The 22,999-nt window shown below is 51.9% G+C and overlaps 1 protein-coding gene across 3 annotated transcripts in view; it reads left to right on the top strand.

Annotated features, from left to right (window-relative positions):
• Positions 1-22,777, top strand: part of TBX19 (T-box transcription factor 19) — a 37,900-nt gene extending 15,123 nt beyond the window's left edge. For 2 of the 3 annotated variants that reach the window (XM_036900180.2, XM_036900092.2), the window contains 7 exons: positions 5,993-6,257; positions 7,611-7,745; positions 10,540-10,601; positions 11,863-11,924; positions 16,722-16,910; positions 18,998-19,133; positions 21,555-22,777. In XM_036900180.2, coding sequence (XP_036756075.2) covers positions 5,993-6,257; positions 7,611-7,745; positions 10,540-10,601; positions 11,863-11,924; positions 16,722-16,910; positions 18,998-19,133; positions 21,555-21,840 — 1,135 coding nt within the window. In that variant the 3' untranslated portion in view covers positions 21,841-22,777. The remainder of the gene's footprint in view (positions 1-5,992; positions 6,258-7,610; positions 7,746-10,539; positions 10,602-11,862; positions 11,925-16,721; positions 16,911-18,997; positions 19,134-21,554) is intronic. The other variant, XM_036900268.2, reaches the window with a different exon arrangement.
• The last annotated feature ends 222 nt before the right edge of the window (positions 22,778-22,999 follow it).

Here is a 22,999-nt window from a genome sequence, read left to right as displayed (position 1 = left end):
TTCCCTTTTCTTCCTTCTCTTTCTTCATTTAAAACTTTTACTTATTCATATTCAGTAGTGTTGAGAAGGAGATAATAATCACGGTACCTCCCCGAGCTCCTTTGCATCACCTCCAGGGCGCGCCCTGTGCCTCTCATCTCCGGCCTTGGAGCTGAGAACTTAGGTCAGGTCGCAGGGAAATGCTTATTTCAGGCTTCAGAGGCAAATAATTGAAATCCCTGGTGCCTCTGGTTCCTTTTCTGTAACATCTTCACCTTAGGGGAAAATGAAGTATTTCACGTGTATTTCCAAGCAGTTAAATAATTTTGACTGAATTCTGATGAAATGTGTCTTGAGCAGGTTTTCAGAAATTGGAAGCATTTCTGATGTAACTGGTACGCCCACTTGTTCATCATAAAATAAGTGTTGGGAATGGCTGAGTTGGATGCAGGGGTGTCGGCACAGTGAACTGGTTCATTGTTTCCAGGGAGGGCAGCTCAAGAGGGGACAAAGTTAGGCCAACAGATGCCCATGTCCCCGTGGCCCACAGATGGTTTTCTCTGAAGTCGGCCACCACAGGTGATGAGGGTCACATGCAATTGTGTAATTGGCCGCTAACGGGGCTCCGTCAGTCCTCTGCTGCTATTCTTATAGCGGCTTGCCTCTCATAGGCCTCTGTACACGTGCCACATGTGGTGTGCATGCGAATGCTATTATAGTTCTGCGGAGAGAGGAGGGTGGTGTTTACCAGTGAAACTTCCTAAATGTTTCCTTTAGCCATCTCTGCTGTTCTCTCACCTACATAATCTGCAAAATCTGCCCCCTTTCTTCCCAGACATCCACACTCACCCCTCCCTGAGCAGCGCTGGCTCTCAGGATCCCACTAGAGACACGAAAGCTGAAAGATTAGCCTCATAGCCAAGCAGCAGAGTCCGCGGCCGAGCCTGACGGCCTCCGGCCCCCCAGGTGTGGTTTGAGAAGCCGCTGATTCTCGCTGCCATGTTTGCGCTCTCGATCCTGCTCTCTCCCCCCAAGTTAGGGACTGATTTACTTATTTCAGCTCCTCAGAGCTTCTCTGTGGCTAGCTACACCTGGAAAGAAAAGGGGGAGAAAGCCACTTGATTAGAAGTGTGGTCCATCCCTGAGAACAGGCCTGGCCTGAGGACTCCCCCCGTAAGTAGATCAGGCACCCCTGGATCAGGCACCCTCATCCCCATGAGGTCTGAGTAGGAGGCAGACGGGCTGTGCTCGGCATAGAGGCAGTTTCTAGACTTGGCAAGGTGACTGATTTGTGTATTCCCCATTGGCATGATGAAGGTCAAAAATACACAGCATCTCTTAGTTCATTCATGTGGTGATAAAAAATAAGAATAACTCCAAAATTCTTGGCAAATGAAGGTCTGAACAGAATGAAGCAATAAGCCATTTGACAGCTTTTCAAAGGTGTCTTCCTAACAGCCAGGGTCTATGGCTTCCTTGCTTTCCCCTTGGGCTCCTCTTTTTGGGGGACAGCTTTATGGGGCTGACTCACACCTGTACAGTCTAACCGTGTGCCCATTTCAATGGGTTTCAGTGTGGCCGGAGATGGGCCTATGCTCTCCCAAGTACATTTAGAACATTTTCATTATCCCCCGAAGAAACCCTACATCCTAGCCACCTCCCTGTGGGCCCCCATCCTGCCCAGCCCCAGTGGACACAGTCATACAGTACGTGGTCCTTTGTGACTGGCCTCTTTCACTTAGCATCACGTCTTTAAAGTCCATCCACACTGTGACATCTTTATTGCCAAATAATATTCCATTGCATGAATATTCCCCATTTTGTTTATCCACTCATTAGCTTATGGCCAAGTGCGTGTTTCCACTTTTTTGCTCTTATGAATAATGCTGCTGTGAACATTGTGTACCAGGGTTTGTAGGAATGTGTTCTCCACCCTCTCAGCTGTATGTCTAGGAATGGAATGCCTGGGTCCCGGTGGTACGTGTGTCTAGTTGTTTGAGAAGCTGCCAGACTGTTCTCCGAGTGGCCTCACGGTGTTACGTTCCCAAGAGAAGTGTATGGGGGCTCCAGTTTCTCCACATCTTCACCCACGTTGTTTTCGTCCACCTTTTATTACAGCCCCCACGGTGAGGGTGAAATGGTATCTCACTGCAGTTTTGATCTGCATCTCCTCGGAGGCCAAAGATGTTGTGAATTGTTTCATGCGATCATAGTTTCTGTAGAACACCAGGTATCATTCTTGAACACAGTGTGGAAGAAGAAAAGGCATTAAACGTTTTCTTATTCTGGAAATAAAGGCCATGCTGCATTCTTTGGGAGACCTGGCATGGTACAGTTGAGAGAGAGGAGGGCATGCTGACCTGTCAGCAGTGAAGTGACAGTTTGAATTTTTTCTTCATTTTGCTTCAGCCACACTGACCTTTTTCCCCAGAGGCCCTCGACCATCAGGCTTATCTGGACCTCAGGCTGTTGTACCTGCTCCTCCTTTTGTGTGTAGTTGCATTTACATTACTCATTTCTGGCATTTGCATGATTCATTTCTTCTCATCGCTCAGGTCTTAGCTTAAGTGCTGCCGAGGACTCAGGAAGGCCAGCCTAGAGCAGCTCTGTCCCTGCTGTCCCTGCCTGACGCCACCGTTTCAGCTCCTCATGTGCTCTTGCAATCTAAAAATATCTTATACATAAAAAAAAAAAAAACCACCTGTTTGCATTTTTGCTGCCTGACTTCTCTGTTAGAATGTCAGCTTCATGAACAAGACCCTGGGTCTGCAATGCTTTTTTATCAGTGAATCCCCACTGAGAGAGAGAGAAAAAAGATACGGTGGGTAGAGTAAAGGGGAAGGACTGGGGCAGAGTTCAAGGACTTGGGCTTGTGCTCCTAAGTCTCAGTCTCCTCATCTGTAAGGTGGGCATGATAATAGTTACCCTGTGAGTGAAGAAGGCTTAAACGAGAGGTTTAAGTACAGTATGGTAAGCCCTCGGGGCAGAGTGTATGTAAGCCAGTACGTGTCAGCTATCATCATTTGAAAAGCTATCTCGCATTAAGTCAGGTCATAAATCTTAAGGCAGAAATATATGAAGCTTCCTAACATTTCACGCCGGAAAGACAGCCGCCGTTCTCTCATGTCGCCGCCCTGGCAGGCATGTGCGCAGGGGAGGCATGCCGTATGGGCTTTCCGTCCTTTTCCTTTTTGTTTTTACATTTACTATACATCTTACTGAGAAAACTTTTGGTACTTTTTAACTTTGACATGTGAAGTGACAATTATATATATTTCATCCTGTTTTCTTTTTAAAAAATGAAATCAACTTTGGCATTTCAGAAAAAGCACTGGGCCAGGAACCAGACCATCTCTTGCGCATAAACAAGCCAGGACCCTGGCTGTTGACATGACCCTCTCTGACCCCTGAGATCATTTCTGATGCTCATTTTTATGACTCCTCGCCAATGGTGTTTGTGCTTCTTAGGGGCTTCTGTTTGCTACACTTGGCCAATGTGATTAAAATCATCAAAAACATTAAAATATATTGTGAAAGGGAATCGTTTAGTTTGCTCTGAGAGGAAAGAATAGATAAAAGTCTTTCTATTGAAGAAAGAAAAAGGAATGGACAACAGGAAGCAGCCTCCCTAGGGAGACTCACCATTTTTGTGAACACACAGGTGCGTCTGTCATTGAGGGGTGGGCACGACAAGGTGAGCAGTACAGTGCTCAGGGGGTGTTTGGACTCCGATTTGGGGTGCACCACCTCATGCATTTTCTACCCTAGAAATTTTGTTTCATGCATGTACTTGTCCTAACGTCCTTTCTTCCTGAGTCTAGCAAGACAGAAGAGGGGAGAGACGGTTCTGCTGGGGGTCAAGGGAAGGACACCTCCAGGACCGGCCGTTTCCCATAGGGAATCCGAAAGCCTAGAACCCCTGTGCCAATGACTGTGGCTCAGCCAGACAATAAGAACTGAGGTGGTATGAAAGCTATGAATTTACTTTTTTGAGAAATAATTCATATACCATCAAGTTCACCCTTTGAAAGTGCACAGCCCGGTAGTGTTTAGAATGTTCACAAAGTGGTGCCGTGATGGTGAGGGTCTGATTCTGGGTCATTTGCATCACCCCCCAAAGGAGACCCACAGCCGTGAGCGGTCGCTCCCCATTCTGCCCGGACTTGTTACCTCCAGACGGAAAAGCAGAGGGAAGTGCTTCCTCTCAGCCAGGCAGGTAGAGTTGATGTCTCCTGTTGCCAACTTCCGAAGTCTCTGCCCCGAGCTAAGGTCCCGGGCAGAAGAATGTGCAGCGGAGCCGGGTGGGGGCCCGGGTAGAACGGCAGGACAGCCACATTCGCGGAGCGCGCGAGGCCCCAGGCGCTAGAGTAAGCCCTTGGCGTGAATGAGCCCCCCGAGCTCTGGCAGACCTCACGAGGCTGGGCAGGTGCGGTGTTCGCAGGGCTCAAGCGAGGCACCTTGAGGCCACAGTTCAGGGAGTGTGGGAGTCCAAACCAGGCACAGGGAGCCGGGACCCACGCTCAAGGTCACCGCCTCTCCGTGTGGCCTTGCGAAGGTTCTGTCTGTCAGGGACCTGGGCGGGGAGGTGGTGAGGTTCCCCGGGCTCCTTGTGTTCTGCCGCGAGGAGGTGGGAAGTGGTCTGTGGGGCGGCCGTTCAGGACAGGGCTGCTGGAGACAGAGCCCCACTGTGCGCCCACAGTCGGGGGACGACGTTGGAAGGAAGTACGGATGCTGTCAGCTGAGCCAAGGGGAAGCCCTCTCTGTGGCCAGGGAGCCCGGGAGCCTGGGGGGCTGGAGTCCGTCTCTAGATCCAGCCCTGTCGCCTGCCGGCCAGTCCCCTCATTTCCCATATGTAACGGTCCCCACTCGACCCCATGTCAAGCTGGGCATCCTGGACACAGTAGGGTGCCCTTGGTGACCTCCAGAGCCTCCTCCGTGCCCATCCCGCTCTCTACACTCCCAGGCCTGGCCCGCGTGGACCCCTTCTCCCGGCAGCGGGCCCGTTCCGGCCCTCCCCACTCCCTTCTCCCAGCCTCGTCAGAGGCACCACTAGAGCGGAGCCCACCACCCCGCCCCGGGCATCTCCTTAGTTACTGCCTTAAAGCTGAAGACCTCGAGAGCAGTGCGGCTCGCTCCCGTAGCGAGTGTCCAGACCCCAGGCTGTTAGCTTCTCAGTCCGGGGATTCAGGTTTACCAGAGGAATTGGTCAGACAGCACCTGGGGCAGATCGGCGGGGGCCGGAGGGCTGGAAACCAGGTCTTCTGAGGAGAGATTGGAGAAATTTAGAATGTTTGGTGAAGGGAAAATGAACCAAAGAAGTCAGTAGCCAGGTGAGGGGCTTTTCCAAAACCTTGTGAGAGGCGGTGCTCTTCCAGAGGGTGGAGGGATCCGTGAGTCCAGACCAGCGTTCCTCAAACACAGGCCTCAAGCAATATTCCCACCGAGTCTCAGTGGAAAGATGGTCTCCCCCATACGAGCTCAGCGTGGGCACAGTCACCAAAGGCCTGTGGCGCTCACTGGTACCTCAAAGGCTCCGAGCGGTCTTGCAGGAAAGGAACTGGTCTCACTTCGTAAGGCCGGAGCACCCCTCACTTACTTTACCACGAAGCGATGCTCTTGCTATTAATGCTGTTACTATTATTCAGAACTACCGGGGAGGCCGGCGTGTGCCGGGAGGCAGGCTTTGAAGGAGGCTCTCTGAGCGCAGGGCTTCTGGTTGTGCACCCCGGGGCTCAGGTCCCCTGTCTGCTAACTGGACAGTGGTTTTCAGACTTGAAAATGGAACACAACGGTTTCAAGTGAAACTCCAACCTAAAATGCACCTGCAAAAAGGGGTTCTGTTGAAATTGGGGCTGCCAGCCTGGCTCCTCTTTGGCCCTCCACCCCCCAGCATCCTCTGCACCCCAAGGCCCTCCAGGAAGGCCTCCTCAGAGTGGACAGACAGCTGGACAAGGGGAGCTGTCCCTGACATACTAGCGTCCCTTCTGTGACTCAGGTTCTGCCTTTTCTTTAGGCGGATGTTCCCTGTTCTGAAGGTCAGCGTCACAGGGCTGGACCCCAACGCCATGTACTCCCTCCTGCTGGACTTTGTCCTCACGGACGGCCACCGCTGGAAGTACGTCAACGGGGAGTGGGTGCCGGCCGGCAAGCCCGAGGTCTCCAGCCCCAGCTGCGTCTATATCCACCCCGACTCCCCCAACTTCGGGGCCCACTGGATGAAGGCGCCCATCTCCTTCAGCAAAGTGAAGCTCACCAACAAGCTCAACGGAGGTGGCCAGGTACGGCGGGGTCACCTGGCCACCCGGCCGCCCCGCAACACCAATCAAGAAATATCAAGGGTGCATTTAGGCAATTAGAGGGGTCCTCAGCAGCCTCTTCTCCCACAGAAGCCAATTATTCCCCGGAGTCCAAATGTGAACTGGAATAAACAGCTCTTAATTGGTGCTTTCAGTTTTTAATGGACTTCCTGATGTTAAAAGAGCGAGTGGGGGAGCGAGCGCGTAGTTTACTTATTCATCAGGGCCCCTTTCAGCCTTAGTCTTGTGTGTGCGGCTTTTTACCCGGGGCCCCGGGCGGGAGGTACTTGGGGGCCCAGAGCTTTGTCTGTCCCTCCCCCTTTTCTGGTGTAAGTGGCGTGTTGGCAGTAGATAAACACCGTAATAAAAAGCTGCTCCTAAATGAAATAATTGCTGCCTCCACTTGGGCATTATGATAATTATCAATAGAATATTGAATCAGCTTTGGGTTTTCAGAAGAAAAAATCCAAACAAACCTTAAATAAGGAAGGTTTTACATAAGGTCTCCAATTAGAGTAAACAACATCTGGGGGCTTTTTCCTCCTCGTTTTCTCTGGGAGGGTTGCGCACACCCAGGTACTGTGTAAGGCTGTGTGTTCACTTTGTAAAATGGGAACTGCTTGGGGGGTTAGAGGCACAGCTGGGAGGACAGGGTGGTGACCCTGCCCCGCTCCCCATGTTTTGCTTTGGTGCCCTCCCGGTGTTTGCCCCTCTGATCACTGTGCTTGGCCAGCTGGGGCATAGGAGTGCACCTCTCCGAGGGGGAGGGACCCTCCTGGAGGGACCCCCCAAGCCTCTGCGACATGCAGAGGGTCCCAGTTCTTCATTAGAAGTAAACCCTGTGGCCTCCCAGGTCTCAGGAGTTGCCACAAACCTTCCATATGATGCACAAGGAGGCCTGTATGTGGCCGTTGGGCGCCCAGCACGTTGCTCTTCGGGTTCACACTCGTGAAATGCAGCCCGGTCGGTGTTTTGAGAGATCAGGAGTCCTCAGTATGGGGAAAACCAATATGACTTATGGGTCAAAATCCACATTGTCGGGCTGAAAATAGGGAGAGGAAAAAAGAAAGCCAGGGATTTAACAGAAAACTGAATGTTTTTTAGAATGATTCCTCCCTGGCAACCTACCCCTCACCTCCCACAGGCTCCAACATTGTGACTGGAGCTTCTGAAAACTACCACACCCAGAGCTCAGAGAGGCGCGGGGGCACCGCGGGGGTGCCACGGGGCCGTGGGAGCTGCAGTGCGGGGTGGACGGCGGCTGGGCACCAGCTAAGGGGCTGGCTCCTCGCTGCTGGCCCACCTTCTCTTCCTCTGCCTCTTCTGTCCCAACAGATCATGTTGAATTCGCTGCATAAGTATGAGCCCCAGGTCCACATCGTGCGCGTGGGGGGTGCCCATCGAATGGTGATGAACCGCGCCTTCCCGGAGACCCAGTTCATAGCTGTGACAGCCTATCAGAATGAGGAGGTGAGTATGCTGAGGGTGCCCGGGGATGGCTGGTGGGACCTGCTGGGCATTGCTGTGCCCTGGCCAGGCTTGGAGGACACACAGGTAGGTTTCCCGGGTTCAGACACCTCAGCATGAGTTCACCAGCGGGGTGGGTGCTTTCCAGGCCCTCCTGCCCGGGTGCCTCAGGGTCCCAGCACTTCCACTCCTGGTCCCAATAAGGTAGGGCTGCCATGCAGTGGCCCACCCACCCTGGGAGGCCCTGTGGTTAGGCCTGGTGGGCCCCTAGCCTGCATGGAGCCAGTGTAGCCCCTGCTCTGGAAGCGCACCCACGGGGACCCACCCAAATGTGCACCGCCTTTGGGTTTGCGCTGCGCGTCTAGTCCGCTCCCGGGCCTTTCTGAGCACCTTTGTTCCTGCCTGACTGGGGCCCCTGGGAGGTCAGAGCTGAGAGGGAGCCTGGGAGGAGGGTGTGGGGGTCCCTCCACGCAGGCTGGGGTTCCCAGGAGTGCCAGCAAGGCTTGGCTTCTTTGTGGTTCAGTGTTTTTTAGAATTTAAAGGTCATACGTGTCTTTAAATGCCACTTAATAGGCAGACAGTACAGAAGTGTGTACAGTGAGAATGACACACAAAAGCTAAAATGCACTCTTTCCCTTCTGTCTTTGAGATCCCACTCCCCAGGGACCCTATATAAATATATATGAGGATATAGGTTTCCTCGCATAAATTGCCTTGTGTTGTACATGTCAGTCTGAAAATTTCTTCCTCCCATGCCCCAATTGCCAGTGTTTATGGGTACCTTTCTAGATAATTAGATGCAGGCATATCTACTTTTTTGAAATGCCAGCAGAAGATAGACCATTTTTCAGGCGGTCAGCTTCCCACTGACGTTTAGGTTGTTTCCAGTCGTTTTATTTGTTAATATAAATAATGCATTAGAGACCATCCCAGGTCACCTGTCGTTTGCTCGCTTAGGTAAACACCTAAAACGGGATTGCTCTGTCACGGGAGCATCGGTTTAGGGTTGAGGTAGACCCCATCTCCAAAGGCCATAACAGTCAGCAGTCCACACGCCGTTCCCCATGCTGGCCATCATCGACCTTCTTCAGCCTGGATAATCTGATAGGTCAAAAAATGTTGGTATCTTGTTGCTTTAACTTGCATTCCTTTATTTGGAAGCTTTAGAAGACTTTAGACTCCCACCTAGCCAACTGAGTCAGGGTCTCCAGGCATGGCGCCCAGAATGCCTAGTTTTAAAGTCTCTGGAAAGGATTCTGATGAGTCCTGATGTCTGAGAACTTCTGCCTTGGCGCCTGCTGGTGAAACCAAGTCGCAGATTTAATTCACATCACAGATGGCAGAGGAAATGTAATTTCTTTTCTGTAGGTAACCTGGCCTCTTGGCCAAGCCCTTTAGCAGGCCAGAGGGAACAGAAAGGAACTAACTGTCTAATCATTCAAACAGTCCCTCGCTGGTGCTCCGTCTGGCAGACAGCCCTCCTTCCCTGCCTCTCTCCCTAGGACGGAGTCTGGGTCTCTGGGAGAGGGTGTGGCTTTTACAGCTCTGGGGAGTGGGACGGAGTTGGGGTCTGCAGCCTGGCCTCCTCTGGTCCCCTCGTGCACATGTGTGCTGCCTGCTGTGCTCTGTGGCCAGCGTGACTTGTCCCCTGATTGCTCCGGGGGCTTTTCCTCGACACGTGCTGGATGGTCCCCTCTGAGCCACCAGCCTGGCTAAGGACACCCCCCTGCAAGTCACACAACCTGACATTGGACTTCCGGCTCGGGACATGCCCCCTGGGAATCAAGTTGGGGGAAATCTACCCTCAGGGCCTCCCTCTGCTGATGGCATTTCACTGCCAAGGTGTGGGTGCACCTTGAGGGGAGAGCAGGCATGGGCCCAAATCCACCCTGTGCCCACTGCTGGCTTCCCTCATGCACCTTGACCTCCCCAGGGTCAAGCCGAGAGGAAGCCCAGGTCAGGCGGATCTGGCTCTCAGCTGTCCCCTCTCTTCCTCCTAATTCCTTCCTACAGGTCCTGGGCCAGAAAGAGTGGTGCTTTTATTTTGCTTTTGTTCCTTCCACCAGAGAGCTGCAAGTCTCAGGCCCTTGCTGACGTAAACATTCTCTCCAACATTTATTCAGTCAGCAAACACATGTTGAGTATCACCGCAGGCTGGATGCTCCGTGCTCGGGGTGTGTGGCAGCCGTTATGGCAGACGTGTGCCCTGTCCTCATGGCACTTACATCCCCTGGGAGAGACGAAAACCCAGTGCATGTCCTGTTAATGTGTCAGATGGCGCCTCTGAAGACAAATGGAGCAGGCCGTGGGTGCGAAGGGTGATGGGGTGGGGGCGCAGGTTTGTTTTGCATTAACATGGCCCTGTGGCGAGTGATTTATTTAAGAGCAGGGGAGCTGCTGCGAGTCTGTGAGCTCCCAGAGAGGCGCGGTCCCACCAGTATTATTCTCCTCTGTGTTATTCTCTCCATGACTGGAAGCGTAGCTGGCACAGGGTAGGTGTTCAGTGGCTGCGGAGGAGGAATGCCGGGTCTGGCACACCAGCCTTTGCTCACGGCTCACGCTTTGCCCCCTCTTTGCTCGCTTTGTGCTGCATTTGTCTCTTCACCGCAGGCCACATAAAGTGGTCTTTGTGGGAGGTGATGCAGTAATGATTTCCAGCAGACGTAAGCAGAGAAGTGCGGGAAGGGAGGAAAGAAGAGATGGGGAATCATTTTGATTTTACAGAACTTGGCAGGTGAAGATGTCTGGTCATGTGTGGCCCCCCTTTACTAACCCTTCTTGTCTTTGCAAATGTAAGATAACAGCTCTGAAAATCAAGTACAACCCCTTTGCCAAAGCCTTCTTGGATGCCAAGGAAAGGTGAGTAGAGACGTTTTAGTAAACTCTTATGAATTGACTTCTGCATATGTGACACTGATGACCGTCTTTAAAGGAACTGAACTGGTGGCACTTGCATCACTTTTGATAGAAATGGGTTTTCAGTATTTAATTCAATATTCAACAAAATCACAATTCAACAAATCCCTAAGCTGGCCCTTAAAATAGGGACCTAGGAAAGCCTCTAGCTGGCCGTGTTTTGTCAGCTCCGTTAAAAAAATGCGATTTAGATGTTTAGTTACTAGCTCTGGCCTTCCCCCAGTTAACTCTGAGCAGTATGGTTGCAATAAATGTGTCCTTTAAAAAAAGTACTACATTTAGCCTAGGAAAAGTGAGTGACTGATATGAAAAATTCTTAAAGGTGAGAGGTTCATGTCGTTTAGGCCTGAGGGCAGAGACGTCAAAGGAGGGGGTCTGTGAATGATGATTTTACCCCTTCCAGCCAGTGACTTCATGTCTCTGTGTTTTCCCTTTCCATTCTAGGAAAAAATTAAAGAATGATGGTATTTATCATTGACTCGGACCAACAATACCTCCTCTAACTGTCTAATCTTCCCTTTACATCTTAAAGACTAGATTGACGGACAGGTGTTTATAATGGCATGTCCCAGGGTCTGTCCTGTCCATATATGATTTAATTTCAATGATGAGGAAGACCTTCTCAGAGCTTTTTCAGAAGCCTAAAGAAAATCTGATGGATGAGATGACAGAATCGAGGTTCAAACTGATGGCAGTGGGGTAGACTAAAAAGAATTTAGGGCTTTGAGTAACAGGTTCTGACCCCGAGTCCTGGCTTTGCTGTTTCCCGGCTCTTTGATCTTGCATAAGTCAGTTTACCTACCTGAGGTCCACTTTTAAAATCTGCAAAATGGTCGTAGTAAAAATATTTCCCCCAGAGTATTGGGGTGGATCTGACATAGCACAGATGCGATCGCGGCCGAAGTCCTGTGGGGGTCTGACCTGTTGTTTTTGCTTGGAGTCGGCCAGGTGGGAGCGATGCCTGCACGTCCGCGGGCACAGACTACATGGGGGCAGCTGTAAGCAGGGCCACCTGGTGTGGCCGCGGGACTGCAGTTCCAAGGGCGACTGTGCAAGTGTGACGTGCCGTGGGGGAAGGGGAAGGGGGTTGGCGACTTCAAGGAGAAGAGCGTTTGCTCGTCTCATTCCAAGGAATGTACTGCTGTCCAGGGAGACTCTGGGGGCACTTTATGCAGCACAGCCACGCGCCCTTTGCTTCTTCCAGAAACCACCTGAAGGACATGCCAGAAGCCCTCTCGGAGAGCCAGCATGTGGCCTACCCTCACTGTGAGTGGGGCGGCGCTGGGCGGGACCTGGGGCTGCCCCCGAGGGGGCTCCCGCCACATGCAGGTTTTCCACCTGTCGGGACTGCTGTGGCCTCTTGCCGAGCTTCTGTCAAGACTGCACAGATTATTCCTCCCACTCAAGACAAGGGTGTGTCCTTTCCGGAATTCCCAGGGGCTTAACCAATCGCAGGCGGGACATGAGAAATGGAAGGATGGGTTTCTTAGACGCCAGTGTTTGTGTCAGTGAGGCTAAGGACTCCCAACGTGCATTCTGGGTGTGCATGCTGCCTCTGCACTCCCCAGGCTTGTCTGCCTGCCAGGTCGCCTCTGTTCTTGTCTGACTTTTGAGTTGGGCACCACTGCCACGCCTCGGGCAGGCTGTAGCCTTGCCTGTGAGGAAAAGCCTGCATTTGTTGACTGGAGCTACAGGGAGAGTTGGAAATACACCTGGGATTCTGCAGGTAGCCTTGGGTAATTCTACCAGGTGCCAACCTCTATGCCAGATTGTAGAGGAGGCCCCATGGAGCCAGTCCTCTAAAACTGCAGCAGTGGTGCAGGGGCAGTGACTTCTGACTGGAAGAGTTAGGCCTGGTGTCTGAGATGCTCATTGATTTGAATTACAGTGGTTTGCTAAGGTCCCTCTGCACTTGCCCAGCTCTGGGATTCCTTACTGCCTCCTTCCCTAGAACCTTAATGCATCGTCCCTGGCAGACGGGGCAGTGCAGCCACCTGAAGAGAAGCAGCTCCCAGCAAGCAGTCTTTAAAGTGACCTGCAGTAAAGAGCCTTTCTGTATCGTATAGGACCGTGAGCAGAGCCACATCTCGTCAAAGGCTGTGCCTTGCCGTCCTCCTGAGGTGTGCACGTTATATGTGGCAAGCTCAGTGGACAGACGCCTGTTTCTGGAAGACCCTTTGCCTGGCTTTGCCCACTGGACACCTGAATATTGAGTCTATTAGCCAGGCAGGGACCCCTTGGGCCACATGATTTTACAAGAAGGGAAAAATGAAGATGCCAGAAGGATTCGTTGAGAATGGAAGACCCACACTTTTTAATAGGACGTCTGTGCAATTTGTTTACTTATCATTTAAAAACGATTAGCTAAGATGGTGGTTTTTAATAAAAGCTCTGTTCCCCCAGGACTGAAGTCAGTGGCAGTCCTCAGTCAGTATTCCTACGGAGCAGCTCCGGCCCTGTCTGAACCTTCATCTGTGGGCCTCTTGGTTGGGACCCGGCCAGTGAGGGGCTGTGCTTGTTCCAAGCCCGCCCTTCTCGCCCTCGGTCTTTGCCCAGGAACTCCCTCGAAGCGGAGCCTGCTATCAGAGTCTGCACTCCTTTGTGGTTGTGACAAAAACCCCACATAGTATAAAATGCACCCTCCCAACGATTCTGACTGTACGATATGATAACGTCAACCACATGCACGTGGTGGTGCAAGATTCCCAGAGCCCATCGCCTTCCTGCCATGCCCAAACCGCATCCACCGAGCAGCAGCCTTCACCTCTTCCTGCCCCGGCCTCTGGCAACCACCCTCCTACTTTGTGTCCCCATGTTCATCTCCATCTCCATCTCCTTCTTCACCTCAATCTACTGTAGATACCTAGTATGAGAGGCATATGCACTATTTGTCTTTTTGTGGCTGGCTTACTTTGCTTAGCCTCATGTCCTTAGGTTCATCCATGTTGTAGCATGTGGCAGGACTTTATTCTTTTCTTTTTTCTTTAAGGCTGAATAATATCCAACTGTCCGTATGTATCAAATTTATCCATTCACCTGCTGATGGACATTTAGATTGCTTCCACCTCTTGGCTATTGTTAATAGTGCTGCAGTGAACATGGGTACGCAGATATCTCCAATTCTTTTGGGTAAATACCCAAAAGTGGGATTGCTGGGTCATATGGTCCTTCTATTTTTAATTTTTGAGGAGCCTCCATACTGTTTTCCTTGGCAGATGCATCATTTTACGTTACCACCAGCAGTGCACAAGGGTTCTGATTTCTCCACATTCTTGTCAACACGTGTTATTTTCTGCTTTGTTTTTTTGGATAATGGCCCTTCTAACAGTATGAAGTGACACCTTGTGGTTTTGACTTGCATTTTCCTGATAATCAGTGATGTTGAACATCTTTTCATATACTTATGGGTACTTTGTATATCATTGGAGAAATGTCTGTTTAAGCACTTGGCCCATTTTTTAATGAGTTTGTTTTCCTGTTGTTTATTTGTAAGAGGATTTTTTATGTATTCTGGATATTAATCCTTTATCACATATTTGGTCAGCAAATATTTTCTTCCATCCCATTAGTTTCCTTTTCATTCTGTTGGTTGTTTCTTTCTCCATCTCCATCTCCAGAATTTTAAGTTTGGTGTCATCCCATTTGTCTATTTTTGCTTTCGTTGTCTGTGCTTTTGGTGTCATAGCCAAGAAATCATGGCCAAGACAGACGTCATGAAGTTTTTCTCCTCTGTTTTCTTCTAGGAGTTTAATAGTTTCAAGTCTAACATTTGTCTTTAATCCATCTTGAATTAATTTTTATATATGGTGTAAGAGTCCAACTCTTTCTTTTGCATGTGGATATTTAGTTTTCCTAACACCGTTTGTTGAAGAGATTATCCTTTTCCATTCATGTAGTCTTGCAGCTTTGTTGAAGATCATTTGACCATATGAGCAGTAGTTTATTTCTGGGCTCTCCATTCTGTTCCATTGGTCTGTGTGTCTGTCTTTATGCCAGTACCACACTACTTTGATTACTGTAGTTTCGTAATGCATTTTGAAATCAGGAAGTGAGAGGCCTCCAGCTTTGTTCTTTTTTCTCAGGATTGTTATGGAATCTTTTGAGATTCCATATGAATTTTAGTATTGTTTTTGTTCTATATCAGTCAAAAATGCTATTGGGATTTTGATAGGGGTTGTAATGAATCTATAGATTGCTTTGGGCAGTACGGCCATTTTAATAATATTAAACCTGTCAATCCATGAACATGGGATGTGTTTCCATTTATTTGTTTCTTCTTTAATTTCAGCAATGTTCTGTAGTTTTTGGTGTACAAGTCTTTTGCTCCTTGGTAGAGTTTATTCCTAATTATGTTATTCTTTTGATGCTATCATAAGTGGAATTGTCTTAATTTATTATTCAGGTAGTTCATTATAGTGTATAGAAATTGCAACTGATTTTGATTTTGTATCCTGCAACTTTTCTGAATTTGTTTATTAGTTCTAACAGTTTTTTTTTTTTTTTGTGTGTGTAATCATTAGAGCTTTCTACATGTAAGGTCATATAATCTGCAAACAGAGATATTTTATTTCTTCCTTTCCAATTTGGATTTGGAACGAGCCTTCCCTCGCTCCCGCCCACTGTTCCTTCTTTCCCTGACTGCTCTGGTTAGGACTTACGGAACTGGGTTGAATAGAAGCCATGAGAGTAGATGTCCTTGTTTTGTTTCTGATCTTAGAGGAAAAGCTTTCAGTTTTTCACCATTGAGTATGACATTAGCTGTGGTCTTTATTATGTTGAGGTAGGTTTCTTTCATTCCTAGTTTGTTGTTTTTTTATTTATATCATGAAAGGGTGTTAAATTTTGTCAAATGCTTTTTCTGAAACAATTGAGGTGATCATTCAGAAATAATTTCTATGAGGTACTTTGCAGCCTTCCAAAATATTCTGCAAGATTCTTCATGTCAAGGTGTGCTAGCCAGCTCCCTATCTTTTGTGTTCAGAACCCTCTTTGTGGGGCAGTGATGGGAGGCATCGTGTCTCCTCCTCCTTGGAATGAAAGCTACAGACATCCTCTTGCTGTGCAGAGATAGAGAGGTTGTCCCTCTTTCTGTGTAACATTAAACATTTCTTGGTAGCTGTAGATCAACAGGTTACATATGCATCTAACATCTCCTTCTTAGATTGACTTTTAATTTAATTCAGTTACATCAGAAGCAACTTAACTTTTGTATTTCTATTAACTTACACATTCAAACAGTCTTTTATATAGCTCTGATTCCAGGGTTCCTTAAGAGGTTTTCCCAACTTTGGTAGTGATGCCGGGGTTCTTGTTTGTGGAGTCGAAGAATGAACTTAGCAAACACCCAAGGTAGGAGAGCCAGGGAGAGGCTTTTAGGGGGAAATACAGTGAGAGGACAGACTCCTGGCTCAGGCCAGGAGGGGACAAGAGAGCTGGGGGTGGTGCGTTGTCTAGGGGTTTTATAGGCAGTTGAGGATTTTTGGGTATGTGAAAAAAAGGCTTAGGGGTATGGACTTGTTAAGTAGTCCCTGAATATTTAGAATTAACTTAGCACAAGGAATTTCCTGCTCTGATTTCTCCCTGGGATACCTACATCTTGGTCTGGGAACATATCAAAACAAGGCTGCCTGCCTAGCCCCCAAGGTGGGCTGAGGTATTGTTTGCTAAAGAGAAGTTAAGAATCTTACTTCTGAAGTTCTTGGGTATTAAAATGCAATCTTATCTTTAAGGTGGAATCCTTCCTGCCTTTTACTATGTTGTTTATAGCTGGGCCTGCATGCTAAATTAGTTGGCAGGGCCTTGCTTTTTCCAGAGGCCCCCACCCCACTCTGACTACACCCACCAACCCTGTCTCAGTAGGACCTGTTGTCCGTCTCCAAAGAAGCCCACTTAGCTGCTCATATGGAAGGGGAGTGGCACCAGGGGTGGTGGACGCCACTGCGTCCCCACACAGGCAGGCAGAGTGGTTTGTACAGAAACAGAGCTATGCAAGGTAGCTGGCATCCTGATTCTTGGTGTGGACGTCCACAGTCACTGTCTGTGTCCCCCTCTTCTCTGTCCTAGTGGGAGGCTGGATCTTTCCCAATCCGGACGGAGTGTGCGGCGGGGGCAGCGCCAGTCACCAGTATGCCGCTCCTCTGCCTCTGTCCTCTCCCCACGCCCACCCCGGCTGTGAGCGCCATCCTGGCCTCCGAGGACGCCGGCAGGCTCCCTACCCTCCCGCGTACGTGCATAGAAACCATTCTCCCTCAGGTGTGTGATTCTGCTAATATAACCCTTGGGGGCAGGGGTGGGGGGGGTAGGGAGAAATGGGTGAACAGAACACAAGAAGTGTCTGAGGATGGAACTCCTTTCCTCTAAGATATGTAACATCATTACATATTATTATTTTAGTATTTTATTTTATATACTAGTAGTTGAGTATGCAGTTGTAACATATTAGTGTTTGGTAATTATTTCATAAGACACTCAGCTCCTAGTTTCCAGCGGGCGTGACGGCCTCCTCCCAGGCCGGTGCCGAGCTGTGTTGGGCTGAGTCTCTCGGCTCCTGCCCTCACGTGGCCCTTTCCTGTGGCGGTACGGCGTGGCTCAGGCTGGGGAGCACGGGGCCTGGGACCACAGGGCTGTCGGGAGGATCTCTGCGGGCTGGGTCACTGCGCATCCAGGCTTGGATGAGGTCCTGTTGGAGGCGCACAGACCCAGCCGCATGCGCTGTTGCCGTCTGCTTATTTTCTTAGTGGTTGCTATTGCTTTTGCTTTTCTCCCTCCCTGACTGCCTCCTTGTCTGCCTCGGCCTTACGTAAGCCCAGACCTTGCCTGGTTATTAGATTTGTGCAAGGGAGGAGAGAAAGAAAACCAAGGGTTGAGTTCCCATTCAGTTATTCATGCAACAGATATTGAGGGTTGACTGTGCACCAGGTTCTGTCCAAGAACAAAATGGGCAAACACTGAACCCTCATGGACACACTAGTCTCATGGGGGGATCAACGCTGAGTAAAACAAGTCAGCAGAGCTCACAGCATGGGAGGCGGAGGACAGTGTTGGTAGGGACCTCAGGGCCTCAGGGACCCTGAGCCCTGCATGTGCAGAGGGCTTGGCTGGCTGCACCACTCTGTCCCGCTGCCTCTTCTCCTGGCCACCCCGGCAGCGGCCGCCAGGACACGAGGCAGTGAGGCTCAGTGACACCAGGGGCTGAGCAGTGTTCTCGCCCTGCCTCCTGGTTCTCTCCCGTGCGGCACACAGAGCACATGTGCGGAGCATCGGCCAGGCACCACGGGCTCTTCTATGCAGTGGGGATGGGAAGGCGGTTAAGCTATAATTTTGCCCCTGGAGGAGCTCAGGGCTACACCAGTACGTAAATAATTAATCATAATACAACACAGCGAGAGCTGTGGTGAGGCCCTCGACCCGCAGCACCACCGGGGACGTGTTAGAAGTAGACTCTCAGGCTCTCCTTCTGAAAAAGTCTGCGTTTTAACGAGATGCCCAGGGGCTGCTCGGGCGTACTGCTCTCCGGGGAGCCTCCTACAGAACGCAGTGGCCATGGCGCTGTGGGAACCACGAGAGAAGAGCAGCTGTCGGCCCTGAGGGTGGGCCGTTTACGTCCTGAGCAGGAGGTTGAAGAGGAAAGCACAGATGTGGGCGTGGGGTGAAGGAGGGATGACGGGACGCAGGCAGAGGTGACAGCGCCCCGGGTGGAGAGTGTGTGGGCAAGGCGCGGGTGGTGGGCGGGCCTGGGCAGCTGGGGGGCGGCCTGGGGGCAGAAGTGGGGAGGGTGGTGCAGGAGCTAAGGCCCAAGAGGTTCTGCAAGTGCCCGCTCGTGACTGAGGGACGGCCAGCCGGGGTTCACGCTGGAATCTTCTCCCTCCCCGTTCTGCCCCTCCTGCCCCCCTTCCCGTGTCCTCTTCTCTGCGACACGCACTGTGGAGATTCAGGGACACAGAGGATGCCGTTCTTGAGATGTTTCGGTCTACTTGGGGTTGCTGGGAGGAAGCAGGACCCAGTGCCCAGAAGCCTCATTTGGGGCCCTGGCACCCCTAGGCTTATGTCGAGGGGATGCTCACCTCACATGGTCTGTTCTTGAAGAGGTGTGAGTGTGGTGACGGGAGTCAGACGTGTGTCACAGGGGCAAAGAAACCCCCTCTCTGAGCCTCGTCTGTGAAACGGAGATGAGAGGCCATCGTCATGAGGATCGAAATACCAACGGCACACGCACACGGCTGACCCTCGTAAACCTCCTTTCTGTCTCCCTTGGGAAGTGCTGGCAAACTGTTGCTGTTGGTCATCCTCTCTGTGTGTTCTGTGTGCCCCTCCAATGAGCCATTGTCGTTTCCCCAAAGTGAATCTGATAGAAAGCTCCAGCACGAATCTGCAAGTTTTCTCTGGAGCTGACAGCTGGGCCTCCTTGTCCTCCGCGCCCCACGCCAGCATCCTGCCTGTGTCCCCCGCCAGCGGACCCATCAACCCTGGGCCGAGGTAAGACCAAGGGGGTTTCCTTAGCGCTGGCGACCTGGGGTCATTCTCCCTCCTTGGGCGGCTTGGTCCAGGCTGTTGTGCTGACTTCCAAGCCTCTAGGAAGGTGAGGCGATGGCGGGGTGGACCTTTCGCTGGGCAAAGGCAAGTAGGAAGGCCCCTGCGCAGTCATACACTCTTTTTTTAGCCTGGATATCTCCTTTCTAAAAGGGAGAAGACCTTAGAGAGCGTTTGTCTCGGTCAGTGGGACACTGTAAGTGTAGTTCTGAAATAGGTCTGAAATAGGTTCTGAAATAGGTCTGAAATAGGTTCTGAAATAGGTCAAGCCACGCATGAACCCTGGGAACTCAAGACCCTGATTGTCCATATTCTCCTAAGCTGCTGGTCCTAATGGGGCAGGTTGTGGGCCCCCAGGTGATGGGGCTGAGGGCAGCATGTGGGACCCCTGGCTTTACTGACCCCAGACACCTAGCTTCAGTTCTGGTTTCAGGAAGCCAATGGGAAGGGATCCTAGCATCTGGCAGATGTGGGCTCGAGTCCCAGCTCTGCCTCTATGCCTTTGGGCCATGTGGCTCTGTCCTTAGCCTCACCGAGCTTCAGCTTTCTTATCTATAACATGGAAATAACATGACCTACTCTGTTGGTCACGGTGAACATCAGAATTAGAACACATGTCAAAATGCTCTCTAAAAATGTCAGCTGGTATGCTCAACATAGGTGTGCAGGATTTTGAGGAGGTTCCAAAGAGGGGTTCAAAATTAGAAGGTGGGATCTGGGGAGATGCCAGGTGATTTGTGGTCTGTGGAGTACAGTTTGGGGAATGTAATGGCCTGCCCAGTGCTTCACATCTAAGGGTGCATCAGCATCTCCTGGGGGGCTGTAAAAATGCGCAGTCTGATGGGTGGGTCGGGCCTGGGGCGTGCGAGTCTGCATTCTCACCAAGCTTCCAGGAGTTGGGGACGTTGCTGTAAGCTGGGATCCTGGTGATTTTGGTTCTGATGTCCCTGTGGCCACAAGGGTCTAGCCTTGAGGTATGTTCAACACCTATGTTGAACATACCAGCTGACATTTTTAGAGAGCATTTTGATGTTCACCATGACTGACAGAGTAGCTCACGTTATTTCCATGTCACAGATAAGAAAGCTGAGGCCAGGGAGGCTAAGGACATTGCCCAAAGGCACACCTGTGCGGGGTGCAGCAGCCAGTGGGGAAACCATGGCCTCCAAATCTCTGGTTGAAATTGGGGTCAGAATTACAGTGTGCTGAATTGGCTCAAAAAAAAAAAAAAATAGCTCAAGGCAAGTAAGGGTTTCTGCAGGTTTCCTACAGCCCGGGAGGCCTAGTGTCTGAGATGCCGCTCAGGGTGCAGGATGGACGTTAAACCCCTTCCTGACTCTTAAATAGATTTTTCTAGAGCAAAGCAAGCATGTTCCATCATTGTGTAAGGGGCCTGTTGTCAAGCAAGGCGATACCAGGCATGGCCGATGTTCTAAAATGTCAGAGCCTAGTGGGCACGAGAGGCTTGAAGCCCTGGAGGGTCTCCTGGTCCACCTGCAGGCATTTTCGTCCTGGTTCTACGTGAAGGCACAAAAGTTACTGCACATCGCCATTCACCGGGGAAGCTTTAAACAATCCTGATACGCAGGCTGTGTGCCCGACTCGTTAAGCAGCGTCCCTGGGGGTAGAACCCAGGCACCGGTCCTTCTGAAACACTTGCTGAGTGACTCCACGTGCAGCCAGGTTTGGGGGTGGTGCTGCAGCGCAGGAGGGGACCGAGCGTGGCCCCTCTCCCGGCCTGCTCCCAGGGACCAGGACCGGAGGGATGAATCGTAACCACCCCGCTTTCTCAGTGCTGTTAGGCGACCTACACTCATCTTCTTACTTAGTCCCCACAACACATCTGTGAGGTTTGTGTAATTATCAACCCAAACCTTCAGGATCAGGAAACTGAAGCTCTGGGACATGAGATAATTTGGCCAAGGTCACAGAGCTAATCAGTGACAGGGCTGGAATTCAAACCTGGGTTTTCCACACCAGGTGGCCCTGTTCTGTGCCAGTGGCCTCTCTTGGCCAGTGAGAGATCCAACTCCCGGGTCCCAGCATCCAGACAGCGCCCTTTTGGTCTCCTGCATGTTGTCGCAGGCTGCACAGGGGCCTAGGGATATAAAGTGCTGTGCTCAAAGCTGAGCACCCTGCCGGTGGCCAAGCCGGCCTCGAAGGTCAGGGCTCGGGACACCTGGCGTGTGATCGCTGCGCCCCGTCTCGCTGCTGCCCTGGGCTTCTCTGCAGAAACGGAGCCTGGCTGTGTCTGAGGCAGATGCGAAGCTGTGGCCAGAGGGCTCTTCCTTGACCTGTGCGTGGGCCGTCGGCGGCATTCCCTCCTGGGGTGTCCTCAGGCTCTCTGTCTGTCTGTCTGTCTCGCAGCCCCTACCCGTGCCTGTGGACCATAGGCGGCAGTGGCGGGGGCCCCGCCGGGCCTGGCACAGAGGTGCACGCCAGCTCCCCAGGAGCCTTTCTCCTGGGCAACCCTGCGGCGGCTTCACCCCTGTCTGCTCAGGGCCCCCCTTCGGCTGGTGTGGAGGTGCTGGGGGAACCCTCGCTGACCAGCATCGCCGTGTCCACCTGGACAGCAGTGGCCTCGCATCCCTTCTCGGGCTGGGGGGGCCCTGGTGGGGGAGGGCGCCATTCCCCCACCTCCTTGGAGGGTTAGGCTGGATCCCAGGGCCGGGCGCCAAGAGATGTAGCAGCCCCACCTGCGGATTCCAGGGGGTCCCACTGCAGGGTCTCCCTGCCCCGGGGCCGGAAGGCTCAGTTTGCATGATGGTCTTAGGTGCCCTGCATCTCTGCCCCACTGTCTCCTGCACTGCCATCTTCAGCTCACCCCACACGCAGGCGGCCCACCTTCGGTGAGCACCCGCCTGGTGCCCTGCCCCTTCCTCAGATGATTCTCCGAGGTGCCCTCCCTGCCCTGGGGCAGGCACACAGCTGTCAAGCGGGCCCAGAGTTTACTTGGCATAAGGCCTTCGTGCAGCCCAGGGGAGTGTGGCCCTAGGGCTTCTGCTCTGAGACCAAGAGAAGCTGTAAGTTAACTAAAATGGAGCTAATCACGTATTACTGGCTGTGGTGTGCCTGGTACTGAGGACATGAGATCGTGACCCTCACTCAGACGCTGCTGATGGCTCACCAGCACCGGCAGAATGAAGTCACGTGTCCTTACTGTACGGAGACCCTCTGGCATCTCCTGCAAACGTTTCTCCGGCCAGCGCTCCCTCTGTCCCTTAGCGCCCAGTACTCCCATCAAGGCAGACCCCCGGCCGCCGTCCCCTGGACACCAGCGCACTCCCCCTCCCCCTTACCTCCTCTGGGCCTGGGTGGCCTCCTCCTCCACCCCCACCGTGTGAGCCCTGCCTGCCCCCCAGGGACTGGCTGGAGCACTAGGGTGTTTACCCAGGCATTCCCTCTGCTTTGGCCTCTGTTATTGCGCCCCCGCCGCTCAGCCCCCTTGCATTTTGTCCCCTGTGAGAGTGTCTCTGCCACTAGACTGTGAGCCCGCTGAGGGCGAGGCCTGGCCTCTTGTCTTTGCACCCACAGTGCCCGTCCCGCGCCTTGCCTATAGTAGGTGGCCAATAAACACTGTGCTGAGCTGACATGGTGTGGAGTGTGTCTGCCTACAGGACAGCGGCAGAGCTCGCCGGGGGAGGAGCTCAGGGTCGCGTGTCTGGGACGGGGCCTGTCAGGGCTGGGAGCCCAGGACGTGCTGCGTGCCACCCCAGCGCCTCCTTGGAGGCTCGGTCCATTCTCAGTGACCCACGACGCACAGTGCACTCCCCAAGGCTGGTGTTTGGAACCCCTTCCCCAGAACCCCAGGA

Source organism: Manis pentadactyla, chromosome 19 (assembly GCF_030020395.1).
Source record: "Manis pentadactyla isolate mManPen7 chromosome 19, mManPen7.hap1, whole genome shotgun sequence".
Lineage (NCBI taxonomy): Eukaryota > Metazoa > Chordata > Mammalia > Pholidota > Manidae > Manis > Manis pentadactyla.
This window is presented reverse-complemented; position numbering and strand designations above follow the sequence as displayed.